Here is a 13,721-nt window from a genome sequence, read left to right as displayed (position 1 = left end):
TATTACCTTTTTCATTTCTGGCCCTCAATCAACACTGTTGTTATGATTAAATTTATATTTACAGTCGTTTTTACTGATACAAAAGTACACGTTCCATTAAAAATATGAGAGAACAGTTTCGTTATTTTTTGTTAAATATTGCGAATAAAAAATTTTACCTTCATTTTCTTTTTTTTTTTTTGCGAATGTTGCGAATATGGAATATGGGATAAACAAGTGCTATTGTGTCGGGTAGACAAATGGTAAAACTTTTTCTGTTTCTATCTTTTTCCTAGATATACATTTATGACAAACAAGCTGACTAATAATCACACGAACAGCCTGTGTATTAAGCTAATGAACATTCGTATAAAAATTATTCATTGGATCATTAAGATAATGGATCTGTTCTTTTGTTACAGCTTTCTCATTTCATGGAACTGTCTTCGACCATTAATGAAATTCATACCATTATTGAACGTACTTGAGAAACTGCATGATCTGTCAATGTTCTAAAAGAATTGCTTCTAAAGTTCTAACCTGATATTATCAGAAGCAAGAACTTACTACAACAGCAGTAGTATAAATATTCATAACAAGATAAATTGATTTCTCAGTAGAACACTAGTGAAAAACACACATTTAAGGAGTAAGATCTAATTTTGCACAAGAAGAAAATTTCATAACAGTGTTAGCGTGATTCCAATTAACGAAGTTACGAAAGAACAATCTACAGAATTTCTGGAATCTCGTTTAAACAATAACTAAACGAAAGTTGAACGATAGAAAAGCGTTCTTCAGGAACTATGAAAATCGTCGAAGGTCCTTTGACCGTGGCGAAAGAATCACGAGGCATCTTTGAACAAGACATAGCGTATATAAGATGCGTAGTGAAAATGCTGATACTTTATGTATACGACAACGTTCGACGAACGCGTATACATCGCAGATGGTGATTCTGCCATAAATATTTAATAAGCTCACCGCAAGGAAAAGCGTCTTCCAGAGATATGGCGGGATCTCTTGCGATTTCTGCTTTTTCGTCAATTAAGGAGCACGTTCGTTGACGCATATTGGTCTCGATATAGTTAGTTTACTTTTTTGCATTTCTGCGACTTTTCTTCTATGATCTAATTTGTCAATCAATTATTCAAATTCCGAAATTTCTTTCCCTAGGAAAATCCAAGAGGAGCATCATTGACATTGTTTGATCAAATTTGCATCTTCGTTATTGTTGTAGAAAAATACACTAAATTATGAAGACGAACTATTTATGAGTAAGTTAAATCACGGAATATTTGAAATTAGATTATTTGTAATAACAGGTTGAATAATAAACATTGTGTACTTTTCTGGACGAATCTTTTAGAAGAGTAAAGTTCCGATTAATTATTTCGTTATTACCTAAGCCATTATATTTGACTGTACTCTTCAAATTATGTCTAAATATAATTTAAGTCCAAAGGATGTATTTAAAAAAGAATGTATCAAATAACGAAACATCACGGCGGAAACGTCTGACAAAAATTCGCAAGCTCTTAAGAGTTTCTACTTTTGTCTTCGTCTGCTACCTTAATTAATTAAGTCACACCAGAAATAGCTTACACTGTCAATTAAATATTATCCATTCTTAACGACTTTTAGCTGAAACGAAGGATGCAAGGTGGTCCGGCTGATCTGGAGTATTAATCGCGTTACGAGGACGCAATTAACGACGATCTAGGAGGAAGTTTAACGCCCGACACGATCTTCCTAACGAAAAGTAATCGCGGCCTGGAAACAGTCGACGATGGGAAAGCCGTTTCGTTTCGTTGAGAAAGCAAATTAATTTGCATTTAAATGAAGGCACGTAAAAACGCCGGATAACGTCGCGTGAATGGTGGACAAAGGGAAAAAGACCCAATTAATTACTAGAGGGCCTCCTTTCATCGAGAAGTATATTCAACGAATACCTCTCTTCTTTCTTTAATTCCCTTCGTACAGAGACAATTTCTTTTGGCTACGTTGAAACAACTGTATATTGAAACATGTATTGTATACAAAATTTCTCATTAAAATTAAGAAATACATTTCTATGTATAAGAAAATTTGCTTTTCGTTGCGGTTAAAAGCCGAAAGTGTGTAAGGGTAAAATTCGATACGCGAACACTTTCGTTGTTCGTTCGGCTAAGTGAAACGATGTTCGAGTAGGAGTAATAAGAAGCACTTAGCCAAGAACGTGTTCCTATTTCGTAATGGAGCCAGAATTCTATCTCTTTCGTTGTATCGTTGTCGGTCTTCGCGTCCACGGTAATTCGCACAACGATGTTAAATCGATTTTGTAAAGCAGCAATTCATTCCGATTGCACTTTTCCATTACACTTGGGGGGAGGGGGGGGGGTTTGTAAGTAACGCAAATCGTGTCGTGATTGCAACCACCTATCCACTTCAGTTTCTTATACTGTATTCCCATTAACTTTTCTAGAAAGAAATTCCTGTTTCACTATAAATAATACTTCCATTGTTTTCTTTCGTTTTTAATCATACGATATCCTGCATACTTTGATAATATATAATTACGAAATTAATGAATTCGTTAATAATATATCGCAAACAAGATGTAATAAAGGTTTGTGTAAATGTTCATATTCTAAAATCCGGAAAAACAACACATATTGTCGATGTTGAATAAATTACATAAAGCAAAATATGCTTAATTAAAAACTTAATTAAAAACAGATTTTTCGTTAATGTGTTAATTTTAACATATAGGAATCCAGTTTCACCTTCACCGATTCGATATATCGAACTGCACTGAAGGGCAAGCAAAACGAAAGAGATCCGATTAAAATAAACATGCGAGTGAAACAGTAACTCGATATATGTAATGAATATATAATTTGTATCATGTACTCACTGCATATGAAGGATGGGAACTGATCTATCGGAGAATAGCACAACAGGTCGATCGAAACGTTCATTGGGGCCGCAAACCCGACCACCACCTTCGAGTTGAAGCCAACCACCCTCGCACCTGTAACGAAAAGACGATTCGTAAGTAAGTAACTGTTATTCTTATTCTATTCTGATTAAATTCCATTTTATCTCGACGTTCAGACCAACCGAGAAACATTCTGTAAAAGAATTGATACGACAGAATCGTGAATAGAGTCAATTGAATTGGAAGTTTTAGTTCTTATTAGTAATAAGTTTAGTTCTTATTAGTTAATATTAGATGAGTTTAAATAATAATTATCATGACTCCTAAAGAACATTGGCTTCTTTATATTTATAAGATGAATACAAATAAATCTATAAGCCCACCTTTCAGAAAGCTTCTCGATTAATTTTGATATTGACAAGTCTGACTTGATATTTCTCCTCGTCGTGATAGTGTGAAATGTACACGTCGTTTTTAATTAAGTTACAGAGTGTAGAAATGAAATTTGTTACTGGAAAGCTGTCTCACATACGCTATGAAATAGTCGATTTGCAATTGAAAGGTATCGCGCGGAGAAGTGGATCGTTTTTCGAGGGAAGTTTAAATGTCCGTGTCATAGATTTTGGTAGACAAGTGTCGAATCACGAAACTTAATAGCCACGAGATGTATCCACATGGTATTGGCAAGTTTGAGATCAGTAGAATGGACAGTAATAGTCCTTAGCTTGTACGAGTCGATACCAATCATGCGCGACTATGGTGCTCGATACTGATTGATCCTAGTTGTAGCATATGATATTGACGATCGTCTGTGTTATTGTACGAGACATGAACGCGTTATTGGTCCCTCAACTTCTTCATCTTTTCGTTTATACGTTACTATCCGTGTATTAAAAAAAAATAAATAAACGAATGCGATGAATACTGAATATTTTGTTTCTTAAGACACACGTATACATGAAATATCTTTATAAATTTATATAAAAATAAAAAATAAAATAGAATAAAAACCTTATTATCGAAAGCATCGATACATTACGATTTTTCCTTAATTTAGTTTCTTCTGCAGACAAAGTCAGCTAACAGCAGCGATCAATAAGTAAACCACAAAGAAAAATATTCTTAGTATAGTTACTTTACACGTATCACGAAGAAACAACTACTGTCGGTTGCATTCGTCGTTCAGAATTGCACTTCTATCATGAGCAACTTCAAAGGATTCGTTTTCCCTTTCGTGAAGATTGCAATTGTAAATGTCTGTGGATTGGAGCAGTTACGCAATGGGTAACATGAAACTGAAATGGAATCGTACTGATTCAATTCGATTCGCAATTCCGCTTTTCCCCTTGTAAAATGGAAACAGCTCTTAACGCGGTTCGTTGATTATTATCCGTCACGATCATAGAAAGTCTTCCGCAGCTACGATTTACAATTTACGCAGTTTCCTTGATGTGAGTTCGTAAGGTAAACTTAAGAACCTAAGAATAATTTCAGTGGTTTTATAAAAGTTTCCAGGAAAGTGAATGATTAGAATAAATATATAAATATGGATTATCTCTTGCAGAGAGTTTGTCTGATATATTTTCCGAAACGAGACCTTTTGAGGAAAAGTTATCCGCGTCTTTGAATATTTATTGGTAATTAAAAGATCAGTAATTACAGATTTCTTAAAGGCTTCCGGAAAACGCGGAAGAAATATCCATCGAATTTTATGAAAGTTCTGACGAAAAAGTAAATCTTAATTCCCTTTAGTATAATCTTACAAATATCTGGAAAGCTAATTTCTCCGAAGAAACAGGAAGAATAACATAACCTGGTTCAGAACTCTTTGAAGACGACGACGCGACGTTGAAAGCACTCGGCAAGGGAGTTCCAGTTTCGTGCGAGTTATTTACCAGAGTTTGCTGTTAATTAATGAAAACATTATCGCAGAGTTAATTGGGCCGTGTTATTTTTATCATAAAAAATTATTCGCGGTGATACCTGCAGATGAAATTCACAAGGAAACGCAATCTGGTAATTGCTTCCGTTTCTGGACAAGATCGCGGGAAAGAAAACCCCAAATGACAGCCGCAGACACTTCTGACCCTCAATAGAATTGAGATAATTATGGAAATGAATTCTTTTGAAGACTAGGTGGCTTACAGCCGCAGTGCCATCGGTTAGTTAGCTGGTACATTGAGACGAAACGACAAAGAAAGAACGGGAATCGATTCTGCATTTACATGATTGCGCAGAACGTCTTACATAATTTTTCTTTGCAATTATTCAGAAATGTAATCGTGTTGCGAGTGTTTGAGCAGGATGCATTTCACTGGATTCTCGAACGTTTCGCGTGGTGAAATAGATGACGTTCGAACTGCTTGGATGGCTTCTTTAAATAACCAAAGTTCCAAGCAGGAAATTAAAGAGGGAAGAAGAATGGCGAACCGGAGGATAGAAAGTTTTTTCAAGTTTGAAGAAAAGAACGGGAGAAGAAGAAATTGCGGGCACTGTAGGAATGTTTGTGTACATAGTGCGAGAAAGTTTCTTGATTAACGGCAACTTCACTTAATACTTATTAACTCCGATACACCGCTATAAACTTGCATAAATTCTGGAGATTCTTTAACGAACTCCCTAACTCTCTAAACTTCAACTATTTGACTCTCTCTTTCTCTCTCCAATCTCCATCTTTCCGAAAACTTGTTGCAAGTGATTACTGACTTTCCAATCGACTGGTTTTTCTTGAATATGCTACACAACCAATCTGTATATTGGGCAAGTAATTTTTTGCCTTATTTGAATATCAACAGAAATGATATTTCTACCAGAGATATCTACGTATGTAAAGAATTCCCATTCTCACAATATCCATATAAAATGTCACTAGCATTACGATCATTCAATTTCAAATAATCTTCTCTATCACACCATTCTATTTTCAATCAAACCACACTGTAACCATTATTGACGAGAATAAAAATATTTACAGTAACCTAAAATAAAAAACGTAAAATGAAAATATTCAAAATACTCAAAGTCAACACCTAAATTCGAAGTGTGTAAAGTATCTAACAATATCTAAAAATCTAATACGCTATTTATAACTTGTTTACGTGGATGTGAAACCAAGCCAGAAGGGAAAAGAAATAATGTTTCCGGGTATCGACCGACGAAAAGTCGCTTATCTGGCACGCAGCCTCGTAACTTTGATCAAAAGTTTTATCTAGCCGAGGATTAGCAACGTTGGAAAATATGCGTGGCATCGTGGAAATGCGTTCATCGATACAGGTCGAGGAACGAGGAATCGAATCCGCGGCTTGTCGATGCTGTGTGGCAATTAATTCAAAACCATACGTCCGATACAATGGTGAACTATGGGGTCACGTATCCGACCCTTGATGCGACAATAGAACGGGACTCTACACGTACACGTACGAGCGGGGTTGTATCAAGATTTGAATGAGCCAGCTCAGATACATGGAATGATCCCAGTAAAGGCATTACCACCGGGAAACGCATCTCCGGGATTGTCTCGTTGATATGTTAATTAACGTTATTGATGTCGCTGCGGGTCGCGCTCGGTTCGACCCGGGACTGTCTATTAAACTCGGTTGGATTTCCACCTCTGTTTCTCCTTTGTTTACTATTGCTTCCACGGAATTAAAAGAATCTAATTGATACATCGAAATTTTTATCAATTCTGTATCGTGTATGTTCTTTGTTCTGCTTATTAAGTATTAAGTGCATTAAGCGCTGCAATGTAAATTATTGGAAATAAAAGTTACTGAATTTTAACTTGCTTGCCATATTTTATCCAATAAATAACGCCGATGATTTTTATCCCGTAAAATACAGAATAAAAATTAAAACAAAATATTCTAAAATTACAGCAAGTCGTCTATGATTCGACGATATCAATTCAGAGTTGATAAATCGTTCGTTGTAATTTATAATTACTCTACGTTATTTATTTATCTTCGACGCTCGCGAAAAGTATTGAATTATTTCATTACCATGATTGACGGTTTCATTTCGAATCGGCGCATGTCAAGCGAATTTCCAGACGATTGAATGGAAATTATTGGCGGGCTAATTAATTAGTAAAAAGTATCGCGTTAACAATCGTATTGAGCGCGTTGAAAACTACTGTTATTTCGTCGAAATATTCAAAGTTTCATAAATGTTTGCTGTTTTGTTGCCATTATCCGATAAAAATGTAGCTGGGATATGATTAATCCTTGCTACTCACGCAAACTATCTACTCGTTCTGCGCGAATAACACAACTGAAAAACACAAAAAAAAATTGGAACAATATTCAGAAGCAGATAAGAGCAAGACTTTTATTGTACCTATTAAGCATTATTCGTGTTTTATCGATTGCTCCACGAACTGTTACACCAATCATAAGCTATCGTCAATTTTATGGTGGCTGCTTAATGTCTATCGATTTACCGGAACCATAGACGCGTGAATCGTTGTAAAATGAGAGTCCATAAATGAGGGCTCATAAATAAGCTGTTTTAAAGGCTACACTGGGAGTGAATGCAATTACGCACTGGCCGACTACACGGCCTGGTAATTGCGCGTTAATTGCGCGTTTCACGTACCATTTTGGATAGGGACCTTTTCAAATGTTTTATCGGGCTGCACAATAAAAATGGTGGAGGGATAGGAATTTCAGAGGTTCCCGAAAGAAAGCTTCCGTTTTATTGAAGACGAAAATGCTCGCACGAATGAGTTGGAAAACGGAAATAATTACATTTCATTTTTATCCGCGATTTTTCAGCGGAACGACAGTCAACCGAATAAATTTTTCGCTTACGCCACTTCATTATCTCGCGCCTTTTCATCTCTTCCTTTTAAAGGACTCGATATTGTTTGCTGCGAGCTGTTCGATAGAAACGAACGGTCGCCATCTCTTTTTACCATCGTCCCAGCCTCCTCGATACTCGAGAATAACCATTCACGATGAAATAAAAAGGTCGAACATTCTTGCGGGTAAGAGAATAATAATGAAGAAGGAAAGACACTGGGGATACTTAAAAGACGGACGTTCGAGAGACCGAGTTTCAATTGACTTGCAGATTAACCACCTTTTTCGTTGACTAATACTTTTTGGAAACTAAAAACTTTACGAAGATTCGAGACTTACCGCAGTTTTTATTTGTCCTTTTCTTTCGAAACAACTTTTGAAAATTCCATTACTACGTAGAATCCCTGGTGCGAAGAGATCGCACCGCAAAACATTTCGTATCTGAAGTGAATTCAAAGGAAAAGTGACATGTAAATTGTAATAGAAGAATTTCTATCTATTTTTGAATATTTAAATATTAGATGTCATCATGATGACGATATAGTTCTCCTATGTACGTTTTCCGCACTTGTGCCTTTTTTGAAAAGAATGCAGTACTTTCCCACGTCGATGGTTATTACAATCCATTTAGAACCAAAAATCTCAGCTTCAAAATCATCGAACTGGAATAGCTCGCGTCTCTCTCAAACGATCAAAATTGCCACGGATAATGACGAAGACAACCTAAGAAGATAAAAAGAAAATACAAAGGACGATACAGCAGAAAGTGGCTGTCGGATCTAAGGCGAAACGAGAAACTACGAAACGTGATCGCAACCGACGGGATGACACACGTAATTGATAAATTCGCTGGGATAGTCTGGGAAATCGAAAGGCGGAAATTAGCTGCTTTCTTCTTCGCGGGCGACACGGGAATCGCATGACTTGTAATTCACTTTGGCAGCAGCACTTCAGCATTATTTGGCATCGTGTGAGTCGACGATAAAAGCGGAGATCTCTGCTTCGTTCTCTCCTTTCTCGTCAACAAAAGCGTAACAACGATGAAAGATAGAAAAAGACTAGGCGTTCTGGTCAGATTCGACGAGGTATCCACAGGAAATTGGATGCTTTTATGTATTTCCCGCGATTCTCCCAGATTTGTACGGTCGTGCAGTCTTTTCCTCTATTTCTGTACCTTTTTCGCGTGTATACTTTTGTTTCGTTACTCGTTTCCCTCTGTACACCGTCGTCCATCAAACGAAGTTAACCCGCGGCCGAAAAGTCCATTCGATTTCCCGTACATGCGACACCGTGTGTTGCGTTTTGTCTGTACCTCGATGTTTTCGAAAGAATGCAATATTTGTTTCGCTTGCTTTCGATTACCATCGGGCGCGGATAATTAAACGAGGATCCGTCGGAATGAAATTTCCGAGCAACGAATCGATATCGTAACGTGTTCGAAGAACAAAGGTGAATCGCTCACGGAAGATGGATCCTCGGTGAAATTTACGAAGAACTGTTCGTACTACATTGATATATCTTTTTATTCTTAACAAAGTTGATACAAATACTACTGTTAATTCAAAATAAATTTGCAATCGGCGCTTCTATATTATATTAAATAGAGAAATTAATTCAGTGATTTCACATTGAATCAATTACAAATATATTCGAAGATTAAATATTTTTCTACCATATTAAGGTTTTAAAGCATCGATTTTAACATTCACAAAACAGCTAAAACATTATCACAAGGTATCGTAACTTTAAAAAATGTTTATAAACGAAGATGCGAATTTAACTAAAAACGACTCTGAATTACTTTCTTAAATTCTTCCTCTGTATCAATTCCAAGTGTCATAGAATGCTACGCGGTGATTTTATGATACAGCGAAGCATCGTATATATTTTAGTGCGCTATTCAACAAATTTCTTTAGCAGATTGGCAAAAATTCGTCTTCTTAGAGGTCGGTCATTGTTCATTTCCTTGCTGAAAGAATGTTATGAAGTCATATTTTAAAGCACCTTTTGACGTCCAGATGCTCGGTACCGGGCCTAATGATTCTCGGTACTTTGAGATGTCGAGCTTTGATCTGACTGGATCATCTCGTTGCAAAACCGCCGTCTACCAGGGACTAGCTTCTCCAGTCTCGCTCGAGAGGTATATCTCGCTACAAACCCATTGGAGGACGGTGACTGCAAAATTGGTTGCCTCTTAGAAATAGATAGAGAATTGTTAATCGTCTTTGGTAGTTGCTGGTTGTTCTTCTTAGTTGTCAATCATCACACAGTCCATACTTGTTGTCTCAGTTGATAACTGTTTACTGTCTCTAATTAGATCTCGTCTTCGTTAGTTTACTTGTTATCTCTTGTCTTCCAGTTTTTACTTAGTCGGCACACCACGTGCAAACTCCAACAAAACCCAAGCGATCGCAATGTTCGATTAATCACGGAGATCAACACCAAGTATGGTGACTATCGAAGGATAATAATAAACGTGTTACAATATTATAAGCGTATTGACCTATCTTATACATATGTGAATTTTCCTTTGGAATTTTCTACAAGTATATTCACATAATCAGAAAATAAATAACTATTTGTAAAATGCATTGTATCCTGTGTATCTATCTCTGTATCCCATTGTATCCTATATTCTATTCTTTACGTCTAAATTTATTTATATTAAATAATTTTATAATTTCATATTACTGAATATTATTTCCCTTCACCTATCACAAATTAGTTAGTTTGGAGAATTAGATGTTGAAACACTATGATGCCAGGCAAAACTCGTATAGAATAGAAAAGAAACTTGGTTGATAGCATTAGTCCAATTTACGTGCTCGTCATAGCGGTGGGTTTAAATTAAATTAATTGAACATTAAAATTTTCCAGTGTTGATGGTCGCACGTAAGAGAAAGTAGCACGTTTTGGATCAGGCAGCGGAGATTTCTTGGGGATGCGATGTTTCACATACTCGGTTCCCTCGAGAATATCGTCGTGTGTTTTCAAGCGAAGTTGCGAAACGCTCTGCCGCAATTTGGAAGCTCTTGTCCCCGCGAGTCCCTTGTAATCGCACCGTTGGCGCCAGCACGATTCAGCCAACTCATGGACACTGTTCCACGTCTGTGAGATAGCGAATCCGGATTTCGTGTTGTTGAAAATTGACGCTACGATACCTCGAATTAAATAGGATCGATGTTCTACCGCGGTATTTTCGAAACTGATGGAAAATCTCTTTAAAAGTCAAGTGAAAGTTTCTTTTATAATTCTACGTATTGATATTTATACTAAGAACCAAAGCAGTCCAATGATACATAACAGTTTCTTGAAATAATTACAAAAACATGTATTAAAAAATAGATTCTTCATACAACTTTAATATACAAATCAAAGACACGAGAAAAATTTCTTTGTTTTCTTTAAATCTCGTACAAACCTCAGCTCTAGGATCAAGATAGAAGCACAAATGATAATGAAAAAAATACAACAATATCCTTGGAACTTTTTTACAGATCTCTTAGAGAGGACAGCGTGAAAAATGAGTTTCTTTTTCGATTGAAATGGATCCAAAATTGTAAATACCTTCTATCACGCTATAAAATGCACGAACCTAACCGAACTTGTTCTCACACACAACTACTCAAAGTCCTTCCAAATGCTCCGACCCTTTAATTCACCGAATACTGTAAAATACCAAGAGGAGAAATGAAATAACGAGATAACCAGCGGTGCTTACGACCAGATAATTGGTCTTAAAGAAGTTGCAGTTTCACAGTGGTAAATGTCGTAATCTTCTCTAACCGAGATGGTTCCATTTGACGGGGATCGCTGCATGGAAGAGAGGAATATCGTACGAATGTAGTAGAACCGCCTCTTCGAAATACCATGCAATTTGGTGCGTCTTGTCGCGAAGCGGCTTAATCGTGGCCGAATCTCCAAGCAGAAAACGGAATCGTAGCTCTACTATGCAGGCTACGTTTGTACATTCAGCGGTTCTTGCGCGTGTCTGCGAACGCAGAGACATGGAAGAAGCGTCCGTACTATTGCACGTATAGGAACGAGTTGAGAGAAGCAAAGCGAACGGTGAGAAGGTTGGCCCGAGGCAAGGGTAAGCAACCGATGTCAGTCAGTCAACTGGAAATCGCTTATCTACCCTGCCATCTCTTCTTCTTTCTCCCTACGTGTTCCTTTTTCTGTTCCTGCGATCGTCTCGTATTTTACATTTCACTCCCCCGTGGTCTGAAGCGTCGATATCCAAGGTTTCTTACGTTCATCCTGTTCCTTCGCGCGGGAGACCAAGGCTAGAGTTATCTCGTGCCCTGTCAAAGCCAAAGTTATACTGCAAATCAATTTATCAGGGGTGTTCGAATGGAATTGCGCCGAGAGCGGATTGTAAATTTAAATACGGACCGATGTGCCCCTAGAGAGGTCTAGTGACGAGCCTGATGGCCTTTGTTTTCTTGTGTTTTGCTTGCTCTTTACTTTCGAATGTCCATCGTCTCGGGAGAAGCGACTGGCTGTAGATTGCATTCAATTTGATTTGAGGCTTTCTAAGCAATTGTTAGTTCTGATTTTTATAAATATTTTGGAGAATGTATACACGAATATACAAGTATGTATGATTTTTGTCAATGTGCAAGGGTTGTATTAATTTCTGAGATAAGTTTTATATTATTGTAATGATAGAGATATGAAAATTTTCATGACGCTAAGAAACAAATTTTCTTTATGGTTTAAGTATAGCCATCAGAAAGACTTTTGGTACTCGCGAACGTTATCGTGCGGTCCTAGTATAAAATTGTGCTACATCATCCTAACACAAGTACGACACTTTCAGATAAGCCGAGATATAAAAGTTTTGGAATTTATCGTGCCATCGTTCAATGACGCGGATAATTGTGTAGAAAAGAAATAATACTATCAAGTATGATATTTATTATAATATTTGCAGAGTTATTAATCGTAGGTAACCTAATTGGCTAAAATTTTAAGCGTTTTAGCACTTAAAAATTTATCAAAAATTGTATGTTTGTAGCAGACCTTAAATCATCTCTGCTTGAACCTAGGAATTAGCAGAAACAAAAGTATTACTCCTAATGGCTTCCCTTCCCTTCTATCCTTCCTTCCTTCCTTCCTCCTCTTCCACAGTTTCCTCCCATTTCCCCCTTCTTCCCTTCGTGAAACATTTTAAACGTGTCTATCAAATTAATCGTTAATGACGATGACCTATTAGTTAGTTAGTTAACGAAGACTTCGACGGAATCTATTGAAACTATTAATACTTCATTGAAAATGAAATCTTCAGGATTCCAGTAGTATAAATGCATGTTTTATTTAAATTCGCTATTATTAGGATAATAATTAATATCTTTATCGTTATAATTTTACTACTCGTCGATTGCTTACATAAAGAAATCAGACAAATGGTGGAAATTCCGATTGCGTCGTTTTTTCATCGAATAGTTCGACAGGAAACAGTCCGACAGTGGAACGGGGCGAAATTATTCAAACCGGTCGAAGCAATCCTGGGAAGCCTGGGGCAGATGTTTTACCTGTGAAACTTAAATAAGAATCGCTGCTCCTGTATAATAAGATAATAAAAGTACGGGTCTTTAACTGTTTTATGAAAACACTTAGCTCCAAGAAGAAACTCGCGAACTTTCATTTCCCTGTTTTTGTAAACATTTTCACCTAGACTACTTTACGATGCATTGGAAATCTTCGCGAGATTGTCGAACCGGTGAATAAACTGTGAAGAGTAGACTTTCTGCAAGCGAATGAAAAATTGTAGACTAAACATCTAAAAGCTCGTATATACATATAACAATGTAATACACATCTTTCTCTACTGCAATGCAATAACTTCTCGGTAATTTCCATAAAGAAATAGGATCAAATTCCCTGGAATTTAAAGGTAGAAAAGATTTTTCTAAGCAGAAATTACAACCGGCGATATGTATCTCATTTTCCGCGCGAGGAAATCAGAAATAAATCTTTTCTTATGTTGTAAAACGACAATAAGGTCTACAAAGAGAACG

At 36.7% G+C, this 13,721-nt stretch overlaps 1 protein-coding gene across 5 annotated transcripts in view; it reads right to left on the bottom strand.

Annotated features, from left to right (window-relative positions):
- LOC139989011 (uncharacterized) overlaps window positions 1-13,721 on the bottom strand; it is a 274,444-nt gene that overhangs the window by 133,057 nt on the left and 127,666 nt on the right. For all 5 annotated transcript variants that reach the window (XM_072006859.1, XM_072006858.1, XM_072006860.1 and 2 more), the window contains exon 5: window positions 2,876-2,992. In XM_072006859.1, the coding sequence (XP_071862960.1) occupies window positions 2,876-2,992 (117 nt within the window). The remainder of the gene's footprint in view (window positions 1-2,875; window positions 2,993-13,721) is intronic.

Source organism: Bombus fervidus, chromosome 7, assembly GCF_041682495.2.
Source record: "Bombus fervidus isolate BK054 chromosome 7, iyBomFerv1, whole genome shotgun sequence".
Lineage (NCBI taxonomy): Eukaryota > Metazoa > Arthropoda > Insecta > Hymenoptera > Apidae > Bombus > Bombus fervidus.
Note: the sequence above shows the minus strand (reverse complement) of the source record. Positions and strands in the feature narration are given on the sequence as shown.